This window comes from Cricetulus griseus (genome assembly GCF_003668045.3).
Source record: "Cricetulus griseus strain 17A/GY chromosome 1 unlocalized genomic scaffold, alternate assembly CriGri-PICRH-1.0 chr1_0, whole genome shotgun sequence".
NCBI lineage: Eukaryota > Metazoa > Chordata > Mammalia > Rodentia > Cricetidae > Cricetulus > Cricetulus griseus.
Window position 1 is genome coordinate 273,326,161 of NW_023276806.1, and position 21,298 is coordinate 273,347,458.

Genomic DNA, 21,298 nt, shown 5'->3' on the forward strand with positions numbered 1-21,298 from the left:
CAAGCATGAGGGCCTGAGTTTTATTCCCCAGAACCTGCATTTAAAAAGGCAGAGAGTTAGATCTTGGACCCATTGCTAGTGATCTCATATATTGTCCCAGTCACACCATTGTCACCTATATTAAGAGTCTAGTTCAGTCTTGTGCAGGTTCCCCATTTGTCAGACCTGAGTCAGTTGTTTCTCACTAACTTGGGTCAGCTGATTCTTTGGGTTTCCCCATCATGGTCTTGACTCCTTTGTTCATATTGTCACTTCTCTCTCACCTTTATTGTACTCTAGGAGTTTGACCCAATGGTTAGTTGTGAATTTCTACATCACAGGGGTGTGGGGGTAGAGAGGTGCCTTGGTCCTGCCTCAATGAGATGATGGGACACTTAGTAGACTTCCTAGGGGAGGCCTTACCCTCTCCGAGGAGCAGACAGGAGATGAGGGGGGAGTAGGGGGATTGGGAGGAGAAGAGGGAGGGGGAACTGAGATTGGAACATAAAAAATAATTTTAAAAAAAGGCAGCAGAGAAGGCCAGAAATATAGCTCAGCAGGTTAAAGTGCTTTCTTTCAAATGTAACAATCTGAATTGAATCCCCAGAACCCACAGTGAAAGGAGACAACCAATTCCCCCAGTTTTTTCTCTTACTACATACAGGCACCACAGCACATGTCACCACCATCACCACCACACAAACACACACACAAGAAAACAAAACATAAATGGTGTGTGTGTGTGTGTGTGTGTGTGTGTGTGTGTGTGTGTGTGTGTGTGTGTGTTAAAGCCACACATAGTGGCACTTGCTTGTAATTGCAGCACAGTGAAGATGAAGTCATATTCTTGGGGTATCCTGGCCATCTAGCCTGCCCTATTTGGTGAGTTCTAGGCCAGTTAGAAACCCTGTCTTAAAAAGATAAGGTGGGAGGAACCTAAGGAACAGTCAAGGTTGTGTATTAGCCTGTACCACAAAGAGAGGAGGGCAATAAGATAAAGCAAAAGAAAAATGAGTTATGGTCTTGAAAGCACTGTTATCCTTAAAGGAAATTTTTAAATTGTTTAAATAAGATGTAATAAACTCTATTATTATTTCCTTGATAATTACATACAGTGTATTTTGATTATATTCACCCCTGCCCAACTCCTTTCAGATCCACACACTACCTCTGTTTCCTACTCACTCAAATTTGTATCCACCCTCCTTCTCTTTTAAAATCCATGAAGTTCAATTTGTGCTACCCATATGTTTTTGGATGTATAGTCTTCCACTGGAACATGGTCAACCCACCAGGGGCTATGTCCTTAAAGACAACTGACTCTCCCTTTCCCAACCAGCTTTCAATTGCTCATAACTCCTCAGCGAGGAGTGAGACTTCAGGCCCACTTTATGCTGCAATTTTATCTGCCTTGATATTGCCCAGGCTTTTGCATGCTACAATATGCTATCATAACTGTCATGAGTTTGTATGTGCAGCTGTTCTCTGTGTCTGGAAAGTACTGTCTCTTTGTACTCATCAACCACTCTGGCTCTTACTGTCTCTATGCCAGCTCTTCCACAATGATTCCTGAGCCTTGGGATGGGTGGGGGATAAATAGAACTATTTAGGGTTAAGATACAATGAACTCAGCTGGACTTGGTGGTGCACGCCTTTTATCCCGTCAATCAGGAGGCAGAGGGAGAAGGATCTCTGTGAGTTTGAGGCCAACATGGTCTACAGAGCAAGTTCCAGGACAGCCAGGGCTCCATGGAGAAACCCTGTCTTGAAAAAAAAATAAGAAAGAAAATAAAATAAAGAGAAGAAAAAGATACAATAAACTCTTAGCACTGACCTAATTCCATTGATTTTTAAATAAGTTCACAATGAGAGGTAGCAAATACAAATGCTGCCATAGTTTTCATTAACAACCATAAGCTATATAGATATCATTTCCAATGTCTATAATTCTAATATACTCTTATTTTCAGAGCAGTTCAATAAAATATATAATTTGCCCTCTATATGCTATATATCTACCTTAACTACTTTTTTATTATCCGAGGTGGGATTACTGTTTTCCATTTAATAACTCTCAAAATGAATGCTTTAATGCCCAAATTCATTTTTAAAATAATGAACATTATAATCTACTTAACTTAAAAAAACAATTGCCCATGTTCTCCAGTGTCATCACTGGTTTTTCAGTCTACTCTAGGAGTTTGATGCATGCTCCTGAGTATGTCACTATATGACACTCCTAGGAACTGCTGTGACAAAGCACTTGCCTAATATGAATAAGACCACATTTAACCACCAGCACTAAAAGAGGAAAGGAAAGGAGAAAAGAGAGAAAAGGGTTGGGGAGGAGGAGGCAGAAGAGAGCAGTGAAAGGAGACTCCGAAAATGTGGTTCATTAGCTCCTATATTTAATTTCTCCAAATTCACATGTGATTTAGGCAAGATAGACAGGGAACATTATGAGGACATGAGAAGGGGAAGGCCCTAACCGGGGAGTCTGGTTCAAGCCTCTTAGGAGCTCAGGAGAAGAATCCAGCACAATTAACAATAGCTTAAATCCTTTCTCCTTCCCCAGCTAGAAACCTGCAATGTTTTAGGAATCTCACCAGGAAGCCCATTTATACCAAATTCTTTATGCAGCTCTCATGACTCCTGTTTTTACCTTATCAGATTATAGTTCCATCCAAGACATCTCCAAAGCTACCTTATAAAGTTATTTATCAAAAGAAAGAGAAAGGAGAGTCATTTCTTAGCAAGATTCTGAGGAGATGTAACCCAAGAAATACCAAAGTGATGCACATGGCTAATATGGAGACACTCGTGACTCTCCCATGAGTAGCCCATACCCACACTTGGGTATGTATTATCTTTTCTGAGAAAATTTTCTCCTTAACCCTTATACTTAAAAATCTATAAATGTGAGGGCTGGAGAGATGTCTCAGGGGTTAAGAGCACTGGTTGCTCTTTCAGAGGACCCAGGTTTGACTCTCAGCACCCATGGCAGCTCACAACTGTCTCCAGTCACAAAGGATCCAACAACCTCGTCTGGCCCCCAGGACACTGCACATACATAATGTACATACATACACACAGGCAAATCACTCATCCACATAAAATAATAATAATAATAAAATCTGTGCGTTCCCTTTAATAAACTGTAACCGTGTCCTTGAGAACCCACCCATGCTCTAAGGTGTGGTTTTATACATTTCTTGAGCATCTTTCTCTTTTTAATAAAACCTGGGCTCTGCTTCACAGTGGCTAGCCCTGGAATTCTTCTCTGTACCAGTTTACCTAAGTGACAGTCCCTACATGATAAAGGAAACTCCTGAGGCCACTGAAGGTGACAGTATAGAGCTTTGTCTCTGTCCCCATGTCACTAACATGATCATTACTAAAACTGTCAAAAGCATCACAATTATTGTCAATGACTCTCACACAAAAGTGGGGGGGTGAAACAGTAAGAGAGGACTCCAAATCTACAACTTCTTCATTAAGCAAACAAGTTAAAACAAAATATGAAATTATATATATATATATATATATCAAAATAACCTAAACAGTTTCCTCCTGTAATCTGAGTACTTCCAATCAACAAGCTGTACGGCACTCAGAAAGCCTGCCACAGGTCATCTGCTGGTGCTGTGTGAGTCGGCTACAGGCGGCTACAGACCATTACCGACATAATTGCAGATCTGTCTAATAGGCCCATACAGCTCTTTTGGAACAAAGGTTTTGTAATGGAGTAAATGATAAATACTGAACTGTGATGCTACCAGATGCTTTAATATTAGGAGCTGTATTTATATTTAGAATATTAGCATATGTTAACTCTTTATGCTTTTGGTCCAAACAAGGATGAAAAATTGAACTCATAAAATATAAAGAAAAGTGCAGTGTACATTATAGGTTAATACTGTGACATCTTGAAATAGTGACACTGAAAATATTCCACTCAATATAGTTTATTTGATCAATGAATACATGCCATTTGGCAATAGAAGAATAGCTACTTAGAAAAATTCTAAGATGTCATATTGACTCTGAAAACTATTGATGACATTGATTTGCTTTGTTGTTGTTTAAAGCTGGATGGAGTCTATGTGAGTGAGACTAAATCTGTGTAAATGGATGAGTGAAACAAACCCACAATGCCGGTGACATTTCTCCTTACCTAAATGTATTTTGGCAATAAATGTTTCTATAGTAGTCATGTTTGGAGAATGAGATCTAATATACCATAAAAGCTGATTATGATTTCCCCTAACAGAGCAAACTTGAAGCTGTCCACAAATATAGTGGAGACCAAATATTAGTGTGTTTTTTAAAAACAAACGAACTAACTGATCTTTTTGTTACATATAAATTAGCCCTCAGGCATCAGCTCCTGACAAAGAGCTTCCCATCTGCAGAAGGTTGCAAGGCTGTGTGTGTATGTGTTTAAAGTATGCTTTCAGAACCTCTGGCCTCATCTAAGCAGCCCCAATCCTGCCTCTGAAATCTATCCAGTAACACAGTAGGCACTCTCCTAGAGCTACCATTAACACAAAAAGCAATGATAGTAGCAATCATGTATTCACCTGACAAGGACACAGCAACTGTCGTCATGATGTTCTTTTGACTGTGCACACAGAGAGAGGAGCACATCTGGACATGTGAGTTTAGGAAGAATGTTTGAGAGCATTTTCATTAGTTATGTGGTAAGCAAGTGACTCAGCTTGCTTTGCTGCAACAAATGTTTCTGAGTCAATACTAAGTGGTCCCATCAGTCTGGCCAACTCAGAGAGGACAACCCAAGGATAAGTATGACTACCTTCTTATCCCTCCTCCTCCTCCTCCTCCTCCTCCTCCTCCTCCTCCTCCTCCTCCTCTTCCTCTTCCTCCTCCTCTTTCCCCTTGAACTGTCTCACATCCAATCTGTTCTCTTTCATTCATGGCAAGGCAGTACACCAAAGACAATTTGTACAACTGTTGACATATGTGATCTACAAAAACTTATTACGTACAGACACCTGTTCTTTCATGTGAAAAAAATAAGTTTCAAAAACTAAAACTAAAAAAATAAATTAAAATGACAAACTTTTAACTACATTGCAAAAAATCAGAAGTGAGAGAAAAAAAAAAAACAGAACTGATTCCATAGACGTTCCAAGACTCATAGGAGACAGCTATGAATAACTGCATGCCAATGCATTAAATAATCTAGAAGAAAGGGATAAGTTTCTAGATAGATGCAATCTACCAAGACAGAACCACAAAGACATATAAAGACAACCATGAAGACATAGAAAACCTGAGCAGATTAATCAATAAGAGGATTAAACAGCCAGTCATGGTGACACACACTTTAATCTCAGCACTTGGGGGACACAGACAAGCAGATCTCTCTGAGTTTGAGGCCAACCTGGTGTACGTAGTAAGTTCAAGACTCGCCAGGCTAAGTGTTGAGACCTTGTCTGGAGGACGAGAAGGCAAAGGTGGCAGTGATGGCAACAACAAAGTCTCAATCAAAGGAAAGCCTTGGGCCTGATTGCTCATTTGAGTCTCCTAAAAATCATTTCAAAAGAGCTAGCGGCGATCCTTTACAAATTCTTCCAAAGAGTTGAAAAGGAGTAACTATTTTCAAACTAATTTTCAAGGCCAGCATAATCATGATATTAAAACCAGATATGAAGGCTAAAGAAAATTGCATGCTAGTATCTTTTATAAGCATAGACACAACACTGAACACAATAGTAACAGGCTGATCTCAGCAGCATTAGAAAGGACCGTCAACCATGGTCTGGTAGGACTTGTCCCAGGGATGAAGGGCTGGTTCAACATATACAAATGAATGCACATGTTATACATCATTGACCAAGTAAAGAACAAATCCAAATGAACATCTCAATCCACATAGAAAATCTTACAAAATTCAATATTGTTAGGAACAAAGTCTTCCATAACAATAAAGTTCTTGAAAGAAAACCTAGACACAGAAAAAAAAAACATATTTCAACCTAATAAAGGACAAACATTGAAAGTTCACAATTAACATTTCACTCAGGGTCTAAAAATTAAGTTTTTCCTCCGAAATTAGGGGCAAGACAAGGATGTCCACTCTTTTTTGTTGATGTTTCTTGTTTTGTTTTGTTTTGTTTTGTTTGTTCATTCATGGTTTTTGATTTGGGGGATTTTTGGGTTTTTTTTCTTTTTTGGTTTTGGTTTTTTTTGGAGAGGTGGATTTGTTTTGTTTTGGGGTTAGTTTTTGTTTTTGTTTAGGGGGTTTTGTTTTTTGAGACAGAGTTTCTCTGTATAGCCCTGACTGTCCTAGAACTGACTCTGTAAACCAGACTGGCTTCAAACTCAGAGATTCACCTGCCTTTGCCACCCGAGTGCTGGGGTTAAAGGCGTGCACCACCACTGCCCAGCAAAGATGTCCACTCTGACCACTTCTATCCAACATATTTCAGGAAATCTTAGCTCAAAGAATCGAAGAAAAAAGACGAGGGATGCTCAAATCAGAAATAAGGGCTAAATGTCTCTGTAATATAAGAAACACTGGAGACAGTGCCGAGTCTTCAGGTGAGTAAGAGCAGAATAGGGACAAATGATGCTCCACTGCATCTCTATGATTCTCACAGAAAATGCCTGATGCCCAACTGATGCATGAGGTGAGAATGAGGGACAGAAAAGAGATCAGGATCACAGTAAACACGGAAAGAATGTGGCAAACTACAGAAATCCAGAAAGTTTGATTTATAACCAAGCAGCACACTCTCAGAGTCCTAAATGGAGGAGTGGGAAAGGGGGAACCATGACCCACTCCTGGGCCACAAATGAAATAGAGGAGGTCTCTGGAAGTGAACTCCCACCAAACTAGAATTCAGACGGAGATTTGCAGAGAGCTGGGAAGCAGATAGAGGAGGAGCTCATTGCCTGCTGCGCTTTTCCTTCCAGCTGGAAGGAGGAAGGACACCATTCTGAGACATAATATGCTGCCAAACAGCTCCACCAAGGAAGACAGAAAGTGCAGTACCACTCAGCTTCTAAAACGTAGAAAAGAGTCCCTCTCCATCACAGGGAGGCTACGGACCCAGCAGGAAAAAAAAAAAAAAAAGAACAGCCAGGATTCTGGTACAAGTAGACCATTCAGTGGCAACAGTAAACACAAGAATGGACACACACACACACACACACACACACACACACACACACACACACACACACACACAAATCAGCAGAACCTCAAACACTGAAAACAGAGTAAGCCTTAGATAGAGAGGGAGACAGGGCTGCTATAGCAACCTACTTGTCAACAAAGGTGTCAAAAATATACATTGGGAGGAGCTGGAGATGCTACCTTAATGATCTCAATGCGATAAGTAATTCCTGTGTACATTGCAGCATCCTGTGCAATGCCCAAGATCTGATAATCACATAAGAGGCTACTGATAAACAGTGACAAAGGAAGCCTGGTACATTACATACAAAATAGGCAGTATTCTATTTTATGTAAAATAAAAGTGTAGTTTAGGACAGTTTTCAGCATTTAAAAAAAAAGCTAATCTTACCATTTATAACATATATGAAACTAAGAGGACATTACACTAAATGAAAGACAGACAGAGAAAGTAAAATATTTCATTTTCATTAGTATGTAAAATCTAACAACACGGAACACATAAGCAGAGAGTAGAGGAGTAGTTGTCATGACCAGAAGGAAATAAGGAAATGCTAACCAAAGAGTTCCAGTCACAAGATGAATAACTTCTGACTTTACATTGTTAGTCATTTTTACTGTATATGTGTATCAAAGCATCATATTACCATGTTTATATACAATTTTATTTACTGTACAAATAAATTTACACAGTTTTAATGTGTTGACTATATTTCAATGATCTCAAAAAATAAAACATAGCTACAAAATTTTCAACAGAAGATATTACAGTAAAATTGGTACTATGATGTATGGGTTTTGGTTTGGTTTGGGTTGGGTTGGGTTGCATTTTCTTGTCCTCCAAGGTTTCTACATTGGTCCTTAGTGTGATAATATGAGAAGTGGTGGCACTTCTAATAAGTAAGACCTGGTGGAAAGTCCTTATGTCATTAGAAAAATGTCCTTTAAAAACTACAAAAAAAAAACAATTAATGGGGCTGGTATTGTATCAAGTAAAATAAGCCAGACTGAGGAAGACAATTAAATATGCTCATTCTGATATGCAGAATCTAACTCTTTTTCAGAGTCATATATAGAAAGAGGACTATTTGGGCAGAGGAAAAGAATCAATATGAGTGAGACAGGGCAGGGTATGGAGGTGAATATGATCAAAAAGTACATTGCATGAAAGTATCATAATGAAAACAACATCTTGTACAACTAGTCTGTGCTAATAGAAAGGTAGCATTAGACGAGATAGACAAGATCCTCTTGTTGGTAACTCTCCCAGGACTTTGTTCCCTCAATGCCAGCTCTCATCAACAATCCTACAGACTCGGTGAACCTAAGACATGCACAGATAACCATCACACTGAAGAAAGGCTGAAGTGTTTTGCCGCTTCCCTTATTCCTGTCAACATTGTAAATTTTAAAACAACCCATAACAAAGCATTAACTATTTCAATAAACATTCCCCAGTATAAAGTAGCTGTAAACTGCCCACAAGGAAAATTATCACATGGCAAACAACCTTGTAAAAAAATTAATAAATCTTTTCTAGTACATGAAAATTGACTCGAATGTGCTCTATTCAACAGTCTCCTCCCTAAGTGACCGAAGTGACACCAATAAACTGAACTGCAAGGACAGCAGATGGAAATAGAGCAGCAAGCCTTTGACTTAAAATATGTCTGTGTTTTCACTTCACTAACTTAATAGATGATCCCTACTTGTCCTAAGTATTAACTACCAAAATGGAAATCAAATTTTAGATGGACAGTCATTTTTGAACATTCATTTTTCAGTAAAGGGTAGGGCTCTCACATAAAAATTCATAATTTTCTTCAGATTTTTAACTATAGAAAAAGGAATTGCCTTATAAAGATCTGTAGTTTGTGAAGTAGTGAAAATGGTTGGATGGTTATGGCAATAAGTTGGAAATTCAGGAACTGCTGACTCAGAATAATCTTTAATAATGAGTGCAATCCTCTGTGTATGTATGTGTGTATGTGTACGTGTGTGTGTGTGTGTGTGTGTGTGTGTGTGTGTGTGTGTGTGTGTGTGTGTGTGTGTACATGTATGTGTATGTGAGTGCATGTGGGTCTATAAATTTTCCTCCCAATAACATTATTTCATTATTCTTTCTGGTTGAATGAAATTCTGTTGCGTAGACAATGCAATTTCTTTCTCTGCTCATCTGTTGCTGGACATGTAGGCTTGCCCAATGTCTTGACTATTATAAATGCCACGGGACCGAGCACAAACATACATGTATCTCCGTGAGGTGCTGACATAAATCTTTTGTGTACACACCCAGGAGTGGAGGTTTTTGAGAACCTCTCATGCTTATTTCCATATACATACATATGGGGGGGGAGAAATTTGAAAAATAAAAGTAATGGCATCTTCTACCCAATGTGCATATCAACAAAATATGTGTTGGATAGAAGGAAACATGTTGGGGATGGATTGAATTTTAGTATACCATGCTACTGTATAATTGAACATTTTAAATACTTCATAATGAATTCTTAAATGATATCTGAAATGCTTGGAGATCTTGAGAAGCATATTTATAAGCATCATAAATAGTCGTTTTACTTGACTTGGTAAATAAGAAACAGAATGCTATCTAAGACAGACATGAATATTTTAATGTAGCGGTCTTTGGCTCACTTATGCTTAAAAGGAAGAATTTAATCAGGATTCTTTCAAGAAAGCTGAGATCATTACAGAGTGAGAAAGGAAGGATCTTCCCCCAATTGAGCAATTAACATATTTCATCTAACAACGCCCATTGATGTGAATCTCCTACTTATAGATTCTTCCAGAAGCTTAACGATTCCCATCTCCCAGTTCCCAAATAAAGTTTTTCTTAGACTGCACCTACATAACTCCAGAGGTAATCTTATTTTTTTAGGTTGCACACAAAAATGTGTGCAACCTCCACTTTCATGAAAGCTCAAATGGGGGGTTGCTTGCTGTACCTTCCATATTCCTTAGGCAACCCCCCAGGATAGTGGCACATGACCCCATTCTTTCTATATATCATTATGTGACTAGAATCTGTCACTTTCCTCTTTGCTATATACTAACAAATAAGCCTGGGCTTTTGTAGTCTTAAATCCTCAGGGTTCTTAAACTCAAGGGTTAGCCTAGGATGGTTTTCTTTGTGTTTAGTCATCACCCATCTGGGATATTTTCCTTTTTAATTTTTATTTGTGTATTCAAGGTATTCTAAAGGATGATTTGAGAACTATACCTGACATATTTACATAATACACTTTTTAAATGAATACAAATTACTATAATCAGATTAATATGACAAGAACTACCTATGCTGTACATCAGATTCCTAGAATCCATTCATACTAAAGCTGAAAGTTAATATCCTTTGACTAATAACTCCTTGTTCTGTCATTCCCTTAACCCCAGATCTCACCCTCTGCACTCTTTGCTTCTGTAAATCTGACTTGCCTAGATTCTACACACAAATAAAATAGCACATTATTTCTCTTTCTCTTTCCTGCAATATTTCTTTTAAAGTCCTCCCAGTTCATTCATATTATTAGAAACAGAAGGATTTTCTTCTTTAATGATAAAAATACTCCATTTGGGGGTCTGTATACCATGTTTTCGTTCCATTATTTTTTAAGTTAGAGTACAAAACATGGGTTTCCATACAGCGCTTTCATACACATGTTACTATTATGCTTTGACTGTCTTCATCCCATTTCCCATTTCCCTCCCATCCCCACCTCTCTTGCTGAACCTTCTGTTTTCATGCTGTATGTATTCTATACTCTGCATCATTCTTAAAATCTCTCCCTCTCCTTCTGTGGTCTCTTTCTTTCATGACCTAGACAGACAGACAGACAGACAGACAGACAGACAGACAGACAGACAGACAGACAGACAGACAGACTTGCTTACTTACATCTTGCTTCCTCTTATGATGTGCCATCCATCTACTGGTGACACTTAGGTTGCTGCCTCATCTTGGCTGCTATGAATAGTGCTGTAGTGAACACAGGAGTGTAGCTGTCTCTTCAAGACTGGTTTTGTTTCCTTTGGATGTAGACCCAGAAGTGGAATTCCTGGGTTGCATGGTGGTTCTATTATTGATTTTTTATTTAAACTTTTAAAAAATTTATTTCTCATATTTTCTAATTGTCACTTTTTTATTGTTTGAGAATTTCAGACATGCATATGTGTTTGGATAACATTTTAAAAACCCTATCCCCTCTAGTTCCTCCCCATCCCTTCTACACTTTCCCTCCCAATATACTTTACTTTGTTTTTAGACCCATTGAGTCCACTTAGGGTCGTCTCTCTCTCTCTCTCTCTCTCTCTCTCTCTCTCTCTCTCTCTCTCTCTCTCTCTCTCTCTCTGTGTGTGTGTGTGTGTGGTGTGTGTGTGTGTGTGTGTGTGTGTGTGTGTGTGTGTGTGTAGCATGGGTAACCTCTCAAGAACCACATCCCTGAAGAAACTGACTCTCTCCCCCAGTGGCCAAAATGGCCAACGGCTCCTCAGTGAGGGGTGAAATCTCATGATCCCCTTCCCTATCTGGCTTGATCTTTTGTAAGTCTTGTAAATTCAATTACAGCCACTCTTGAGTTTGTCTTCAGTGGCCCTATTATATCCAGCAAGTAATGTGTTGCTGCAGCTATCCACTACCTCTGACTCTTACAATTACCTGTCCTTTCATCTATGCTAAGTCATGAGCATTTAAAAGAGGAGTATGAAACAGGCATCTCATTTAGAACTGAGCACTCTACTTTCTCTTATTCTCTGCACATTGACCAGTTTTGGGTCTCTGTATTAATTACCACCTACTTCAAAGAGAAGCTTCTCTGATGGGGGTTGAGAGATTCTATAATCTATGAGTACAAACATAAGCACTTAGAGAACAATTTATTATTATATCCTTTTAGCAGGATAATAATATTAGATTCTTTCCTAGGACCTAGGACCTAGAACCTAGGTCCTAGTTAACAGTACTAGGCCTGAGTTCCATTTTATGGAGCAGGCCTTAAATCTAATCAAAAAGTGGTTGGTCATTCTCAGAACATCCAAGCCACTATTGCAACAGTAGGAATACCTTGCCAGGCCAGTTGTTACTGTAGCTAATGATGCTCACACCTAAGTAAGACTGTTGATGACTCTTCTCTCCCAGTATCATGCTTAGAACCTCCCACCACTGTGACAGTTTAATGGCTGTGATACCTGGGTCCTCTCTTGGGCCTGTAAGTTGAAAACAAGTCCTTACTTTCACCACTAACAGATCAATGGTAATCTGGGTCTGATGTTGATTGCTACTGTTTTCCACAATTACTGTGAGTTTATGCTCTTACCTACAGAAGTTTTCTTTTGCTATCACTAGTTCTTATGTATATTGCCTTTCACCCATATTCAGGTAGCTATCATGGAAAGGGCAAATGATAATACGTAGAATTTTACTTTTTAATTTAAGGCTATTAACTAACCTGAAGGCATTTCTTTTGGGCTTTTTCCTTTATTTTTTGAATTTTTAATTAAAATATAATTATATCATTTTCACCCTTCCCTTTCTTCCCTCCAACTTCCCCTCCCACCCATGAAATCCCCCTTCTCTTTCTCAAATTCATGGCTTCTTTTTCTTTTTACTGTTGTTACATATATTTTTATTTATTTATACATATATATGCTTAAATATATTAATACAACCTGCTTAGTCTGGATATATATATATACATTTATATATATATAAAATTTCAGGGCCAAGCCTAGTCAAACAAGGAACTACAAAAAAACTAAGAAATACTAAGAGCTGAAGGCATTTTACAAAGTAAATTTCATGCAATTTATTTCCAATTTGCTTCACTGATAAGACTTTAATTTAAATTCAGTTCTACTGAATATTATGCTCCTTCTGGTCTTCTAATTACCTGAAAAGGGTTGGCCACATGCCCCAGCTACACCTGGAGGAAGAGGTGAGTGCCTGAGCTCCAAGCTGGACAGCCCTGCTCTCTAGGCCCCAGCCCTCAGGGGCACATCCTCAGCCCCAACCCATCTACTGCAGCCCCAGTGACCAGGCAGCAGCATCCTCCCCACCCCCACCACCCAACCATTCCCCCACTGCATCAGCAATCAAGGGAGCTACATACCCCACCTACACCTGGAGGAAGAATGACTACCAGAGCCACAGGCCCCACCCGCACCTGGAGGAAGACCAATCCCTGGAGCCACAGGCCACATATGCACCAATTGAAGGAAGAGAGACCCACAGAGGCACAGGCTCCACATGCACCAATCAGAGGAAGAGATGGGTAGACAACAGTGTAAGAATACATTCAACAACTTAGAGAACAGTACAACACCACCAGAAACTAGTGGTTCTACAAAATCAAGACCTGAACATCCCAGCACAGATGAAGCAGAAGAAAATGACCTTAGAAATAACTTTATGGGGAGAAGGGAACTGGAATTGTCATGTAAATCAATCTTGTTTCTAGTTCAAATAAGAATGATAAAAAAATAACTTTATGAAGATGATAGAGGCCCTTAAAGAGGAAATGAAAAATTCTCTTAAAGAAATGGAGAAAAAGAAAAACAAAGAATTGGAAGAAACCAACAAATCCCTTAAAGAAAGCTAAGAAAAAACAATCAAATAAGTCCAAGACTTAAAAATTGAAGTCGAGGCAATAAAGAAAACACAAACTGAGGAAATTCAGGAAATGGAAAATTTGAGTAAACAAACATGAACTCCAGATGCAAGCATAAACAACAGAAGGCAAGAGATGGAAGAGAAAAATCTCAGGCATTGAAAATACAAAAAAGGAAATAGAATCATCTGTCAAAGAAAATGTTAAATCCAACAAATTCTTAACATAAAACATCCAGGAAATTCAGGACATCATGAAAAGACCAAACCTAAGAATAATAGGGATAGAAGAAGGAGAATTCCATCTAAAGGAATAGAAAATATATTCAACAAAATCATAGAAGAAAAATTTCCCAACCTAAAGGATATGCCTATGAAGGTACAAGAAACTTACAGAACACCAAATAGACTGGGTCAAAAAAAAAAAACCCTCCCCTCCCCATATAATAATCAAAACACTAAATATAAATATACAGAATAAAGAAATAATACTACAAGAGACAAAGGAAAAGGGTCAATTAACATATAAAGGCAGACCTGTAAGAATTACACCCAAATTCTCAATGGAAACTCCGAAAGCCAGAAGGTCCTAGACAGACATTCTGCAGACACTAAGAGACCACGGATGCCAGCCCAGACTACTATACCCAGAAAAACCTCCAATCACCACAGATGGATAAAACAAGATATTCCATGACAAAACAAGATTTAAACAATGCCTATCTACAAATCCAGCCCTACAGAAAGTACTAGAAGGAAAACTCCAACCCAAGGAAGTTAGCTGCACCCACAAAAACACAGGCAACAGATAAACTCACACCAGCAAACCCCAAAGAAGGGAACACACAAACACTACCAACAACAATAACAGAACCAAATATAAAAGTAATTAACAATCACTGGTCATCAATATCTATGGTCTCAATTCACCTATAAAAAGATACAGGCTATCAGAATGGATATGGAAACAAGATATGCATACAAGAAATGCACTTGAACCTCAAAGATAGATATTACCTCAGAGTAAAGGTTGGAAAAGATTTTCCAATTGAATGGATCTAAGAAACAAGTAGGTGTAGCTATTCTAGTATCTAACAAATAGACTTCAAACTAAAATTAATCAAAAGAGACAGAGAAGGACATTTCATATTCATCACAGGGAAAATCCATCAAGATGAAGTCTCAATTCTAAACATCTATGCCCCCAAATACAAGGGTACCCACATTTGTAAAAAGAAACATTACTAAAGCTTAAATCACACATCAAACCCCATATGCTAATAGTGAGAGACAACACTCCACTCTCACCACTAGACAGGTCTGCCAGACAGAAACTTAACAGAGAATTAATAGATGTCATGACTCAAATGGACTTAACACACATCTATAGACCATTGCACCCAAACACAAAGGAATATTAACTTTTTCTCAGTACCTCATGGAACCTTCTCTAAAATTAACCACATACTCAATAACAAAGCAAACCTCAACAGATACAAAAAAAATGGAATAAACCCCTGTATCTTATCGAATCACCATGGCTTAAAGTTAGAATTCAACAACACTAATTGCAGAAAGCCTACAAACTCATGGAAACTGGACAATGCTCAACTGAATCATCACTGAGTCAAGGAAGAAATAAAGAAAGATATTAAAGAGTTCCTAGAATTCAACGAAGATGAAAGCACAACATACCCAATGGAGGATGTTCCCCTTACTCCACAGCCTCTCCAGCGTAAGCTGTCATCAGTGTTTTTGATCTTAGCCATTCTGATAGGTCTCAGAGTCATTTTGATTTGCATTTCCTTGATGGCTCAGGATGTTGAACAATTCTTTAAATGTCTTTCAGTCATTTGAGTTTCTTCTGTTGAGAATTCTGTTTAGATCTGTATTCCATTTTTTAAATTAGGTATTTGCTCTTTTGTGACTAGTTTCTTGAGTTCTTTATATATTTTGAAGATCAGCCCTCTGTCAGATGTGAAGTTGGTAAAAATCTTTTCCCATTCTGAAGGCTGCCATTTTGTCTTATTGATCGTATCCTTTCCCTTACAGAAGCTTCTCAATTTCAAGAGGTCCCATTTATTGATTGTTGCTCTCAGTGTCTGTGCTACTGGTGTTATATTTAGGAAGTGTCAAGAGACATCACTGCAAAGGCATATTGGAACCAAATGTTTCCATCTCCCCTCGCTCGTGTGTGTGTGTGTGTGTGTGTGTGTGTGTGTGTGTGTGTGTGTGTGTGTGTGTGTGTGTGTGTGCGCGCGCGCATTTAGAAGCCAGAGGTCTATGTTGGGTATCTTCCTCCATCACTCTCTACCTAACCTTGTTGAAGGAGGAACTCTTACTAACCTGAAGGTCACCAAAGTGGTTAGACTGGCTGGCTGGCAAGCCCCAGGGATCCTCATCTCTACTTCCCAACCATCGCCATTGAAGACACACACCTTAGCACTGGGCTTTGGGGTTGAATTCAGGTCCTCATACCTATCCAGGAAGCATTTTACCAACCAAACCATCTCCCAAGCCCCATCATAACTCCCTTTTTGAGAGCTATTACTTTCTTTATGTGACTCTAGTCACTAGCTATCAGACTACATACATCCAAAATCATCCCATACCATATTATATTTTTAGAACAGCACTAGACCCTATTTGTAGTGCAAAAGTATGTAAACAGAGAAGACATCCCTATGGAAATTATAAACCATTTAAGAAATGGGTTATGAGGTTAACACTAAACAACATCATAATAGCTATTAATGGTAGATGTGTTAGATGCTGTGTAGTTTTGTTTATAAACATTAAATGACTTTCTTTACACCTCATCGTATTTTCTCCAAACATGCTCAAGTCTGGTGCTATTTTCCCTGAGTTTTAAAAGAAGAAAGTCTAGTGGTTAAGACAGTGGAAACACTGTCAGCCAGGATAATTAAAAAGCCCACCCTCTATCCACTGAACTACTTGGACTGTCACACAGGTAAAAGCTAAAAATGAAGGTTACATATTGACTGGAGGACACTGGATGAGGTGCCAAGAGGAAGGAAAGACTTCAGTTTAACTTTAAAGAATGAGTAGTAGTTAAATAAGTAAATAGAAAGGGGCTAGATAGATTGAATACAAAGTTATATAAATCTCGTGTGAAGGTCAGAAGGCAAGGATAACAGGCATTATCAGAGAGACAAGAATCAATATTGTGTTGTGTGTTCCAACCTGGACACACAACTGTATATATATATACAATCTCTCCCTCCCTTCCTCTCTCCATGATTTTTAAAAGCAAAGTACAACAAGGGTCTACCTATTACTCAAAAAGAAATCTCTCCAAGAAGGATATTAAAATATAGTTCAAGTAAAACAAACCTATGGCACCTAAATTTTCTAAAGAAATATGTATATTTACAATAAAATCTCTATGAAAGATACATACAAGAGAGTTCATACATACAAATATTTCATGAGAAATAAAAGAAAATTTAGTGAATGAATTAGTAAAAATTATTACAATTAATGAACTGGCCAACCTGTTGTAAAGCTTGGGTGATACTAGTATTTTCTTTTTTCTTTCCAAAGTGTATACAGGAATGAAATAAATTAGGAGAACACCTAAGACTGGGCAAAGGAGAATTTGTTAGCATTTGCACACAAGAAGGTAAGGGCTGATGCCTACCTGCATTCCAAAGCAAGACAAAACACGTTACTTTTTTTTTAAGGCCAGCTCGGGTATTTTATTATAGCCACAGCAAATGGACTAATACACTACACAATGTAGATGATATGAGTTACAAAGCCACCATGTTGCAAGCCTTAGTATTTTTTTTAAGATTTTATTTATCATGTATACAGTGTTCTACCTGCATGCAGGTCTGCAGGCCAGAAGAGAACACCAGATCTCATTAGAGATGGTTGTGAGCCACCATGTGGTTGCTGGGAATTGAGCTCAGGACCTCTGGAAGGGCAGCCAGTGCTCTCAACCACTGAGCCATCTCGCCAGCCCCAACACGTTACTTTTAATGGCCCACAGGCTAAGGCCAAGACTGGGCATGTTTCTTTGCTCATAACATGGTCAGAAGCTGTGAGACTGTAAGGAGAAGACAAACGGAGGCAACCACAGACCCTGTCCTATGAGTTGAACAGTGAGTGCCATGGGATCAGAAAACCAGTCACCAGGAGGTCTTGGTGTGAAGAATCCAACTTTTATAACTAGGAAGTTGTCTCGCTAGATTAGCAATTTTACAGAGATCTAAATCTTTCCCAGTGGGACAAAAAGGAACAGAAAAAAAAGTACTTTTCACCGTGTGCTTTACAGAAATTTTTTTTTGAGCTTTAAAGGAACAGGATGGAAGATAAAGACAAATCCCATCCAAGTCAAAGAGCAGCTGATGCTCTGACCCTTTAAGCCCTTCCCAGCCAGGCGATGCTGACTCCAGGTCTGGAGTCAGGCTGACTTAGGCCTGAAATCCAGCTTCTTGCCTCAGCACACATCTTAGGAGGGTTACATAACTCTTTAGTGTTCTCACCTACGAATGGCACTAATAAAACTGATTCTACTGCACTGTCATGACATTTAGTGACTTCCTTCATGAATGTTTTAGTCTTATTATGTGTCACAGAGTAATGGCTTAGGCGGCAGTATCTATGACATACCCACATTCGTAGGCATTGTCTCCTCTCCTCACACATATCTGTCCTCAGCATCACCCCTCTCAGTGTTCCTCCCTTCTGCCCTAGCAGCACTTACTTTCTTCCAAATTTACAATTAGCTAATGTAAGGATCTAGTCATGGGAAATTTGCTAATAAGAAAGGATCAGGCAAGAGGGTAATGACTACTGCCTGCCAAGTCAAACACACCCCTGATGGTCAAGTATGATCTTGGAAACAAAACTGGAATGAAAGCTACACAATCCAGAGCAGGGATCCGTGGTGTGGATGCTGAGAAACAGCATCTGGTAAATCAGTGTGGTAGCTCTCAGTGATGCTGACACCCCGTGCTATGTCTGCTAACACCCACTTAAATGAATAGCATGTTCTTTTCTGTAAAAAGTATGTGTCAAGATAATCCATTTGCCCTAGTCAAGAACATTCCATAAAACAAATATGACTCTTAGACAGATAAAGCCACAGAAAGGTTAAATACTCAATTTTGAGGAGAAACTGTTTTACATCTATGATAGAGCAAGAACCTAGACCATGATTCAATTCTCTTCTTGAGCTAATGTTTCTAAGCCATATTGTATGGATTTAATGGGGTTTGACAAAAATACTGCTTTGAAAGCCCACACACAAAAGACGCAAAAACTTGTGAATCAGGCAACAGTGAGACAGTCGCATTCTCTGACAGACACGCTAACATAGGAGATTCTTAAATGCCAGGTCATCCATTTCGCCATGATTCTAGACACCAGCTATCACTGAGCATGTTCTCAGTTTTCAAGCAACCTAATTTAAACCGCTAATGGTCTGCTCTAATCCAAAAAAGCCTGGCAACAAAGTAAAAGCTTGACGACCCTGACACCTAGTGGCCGCACAGAAACTGCAGCCAACTCAGCCTGACAAGAACGGCCATCCACTGCGGCAGTGTCTGTCTCTGCCACACATGGAATGAATCATTGTGAATACTGGGTGTGGACAGTACCGATTCTGAAAGCAAATTTATAAAGGCTTGATTTGTCTCTGGGATTATCTTAAGACTACCCAAGTGGGTCAAATGGCATGCATTTGTTAAGAAAATTTCCCTTTAGCCTTCCGCATGTAACAAGGTTTTACTCTAAAGAAAAAAAAAATGTAGAGGTCAATTGCTATTGTTGAGTTTTTTTACTCTTTTCCCTCACTCTGTAGGTTCAGTCATGCCCTTTTCCTGGTCTTTTGGGTGGCTTTTGATTCCCCTTGGATATACCCTGCCAAATCTAAAAGCCATGTGGCCAAGCCATCACAGAAGTTCCCTTTGTGCTGCTGAGACACCATTACCAAACGGTCATTAGACCTTCACAAAGCAGCAGGAATCTTCTTTAGAAGACATAAAGGACAAGTGCAGAAACCCCTAAAGTACCCATCTGAGAGACTGAACACTGTAGGTAGCCAGAGGGACACAGAGATCATCACAAGCTATTTCTGCCCCAATCATTAGAAGATAACACTCCCCGACCTTCCTGAACCTCTGATGGGTAGGACTGCAGGAAGCCGGAACTGTTCCCCTTCTCCACCAAAGGAGAGGCCCGGATCCTACCTGCTGACGTTTGAAGGCTAAATAATCCAGATTTTCCAACTCCTTCCCAAGCTTCTGGTAGGTCCTCTGCAGGTCAGATTTGTTGGAAACATTTTTAAGAGACTCAAATGTTCTTTGGAACTGCAAATGAAAGGAAAAGCAGATTATAATAGTGGCAAATTTTTCTCAAATTCCCAGCTAGCTAACAGAGTCAATAATGTCCTTCAGTTTTACCCACCATGTTTCAGAGACAACAAATGCTAGCTAATTGTCTTTCAGTGGACTGATTAGGAATGATTACGAAGAGATAGAAATTGTACTGTGCAACCAATATTAGACATGAATAAGAAAGAGGTCCATGTGGTCCTCATTCTAACAAACAGAGCATATGTCATTCAGAATAAAAGAACTTTCATGCTTTAGGATACACTGAGAAATTGAGACACAATGTGTAATTTTTAAGTCTAACAAAGCAATATTATAAGGCTGGCAGATGCTCCAGTCAGTAAAGTGCTTGCTTTGCAAGCCTGAGGACCTGAGTTTGAATCGCACCATCCACAGAAAAGCCAGGTGTGGCTGTTCATGTTTGTAATCCCAACACTGGGGAAGCATAGGCAGGACGATCACCCAAGTCCAATGGCCAGCCAGCCTAGCCAATTAACAAGCTTTGCTATCACTTTACTGAGCCAGCATAATCCCTAATTGCATTCTAAATATTTGTCCTTATTCCCAAAGATAAGTGTAGTTCTCCCCCCTCATCAAGGAGACTTCTCTTTGCAGCAGAAGGAGATGGTTATGGAAAACCAGAGCTTATCAAAATGCAGAGCTGTAACACCCAGTCCCATGTGATGCCCAGTCCCAGCTAATACATCTACAGCACACTCCTGCCCCTCGGGCTCAGGGATTATTGCCAAAGAAAAGTGTCAGGGAAAGACTGCAACAGCCAGAGGAACAGTTTGCTGTAAGACTGTGGCTCCTAGAAATGTCAGAGATGCTACATCCTGAAAGTCTCACAAACATGGCTGCCTAAACATGAACTGAACCAGGATGACACCAATAGACACATTAATGTGAGGGGGGAACTCAAGAGGCCCCAACCCTAGGCAAAGAATTACAAGCAATTAAGAAATGATGAGAGGCTGGAGAGATGGCTCAGAAGTTAAGAAATGATGAGATCTGGGGAAGTAGTCTTCCCTAGGTAAGAACACACCCAATGTGTGTCTGTGTCTGTGTCTGTGTCTGTGTCTATGTCTGTCTGTGTCTGTGTCTGTGTCTGTGTCTGTGTCTGTGTCTGTGTCTGTGTCTGTGTCTGTGTCTGTGTCTGTGTCTGTGTCTGTG

The 21,298-nt window shown here is 39.3% G+C and overlaps 1 protein-coding gene across 1 annotated transcript in view; it reads right to left on the bottom strand.

The window, feature by feature from the left end:
- Ctnna3 (catenin alpha 3) overlaps positions 1 to 21,298 on the bottom strand; it is a 1,328,241-nt gene that overhangs the window by 1,243,844 nt on the left and 63,099 nt on the right. The window contains exon 4 of the mRNA XM_035451658.1: positions 19,982 to 20,101. Within this exon, the coding sequence (XP_035307549.1) occupies positions 19,982 to 20,101 (120 nt within the window). The remainder of the gene's footprint in view (positions 1 to 19,981; positions 20,102 to 21,298) is intronic.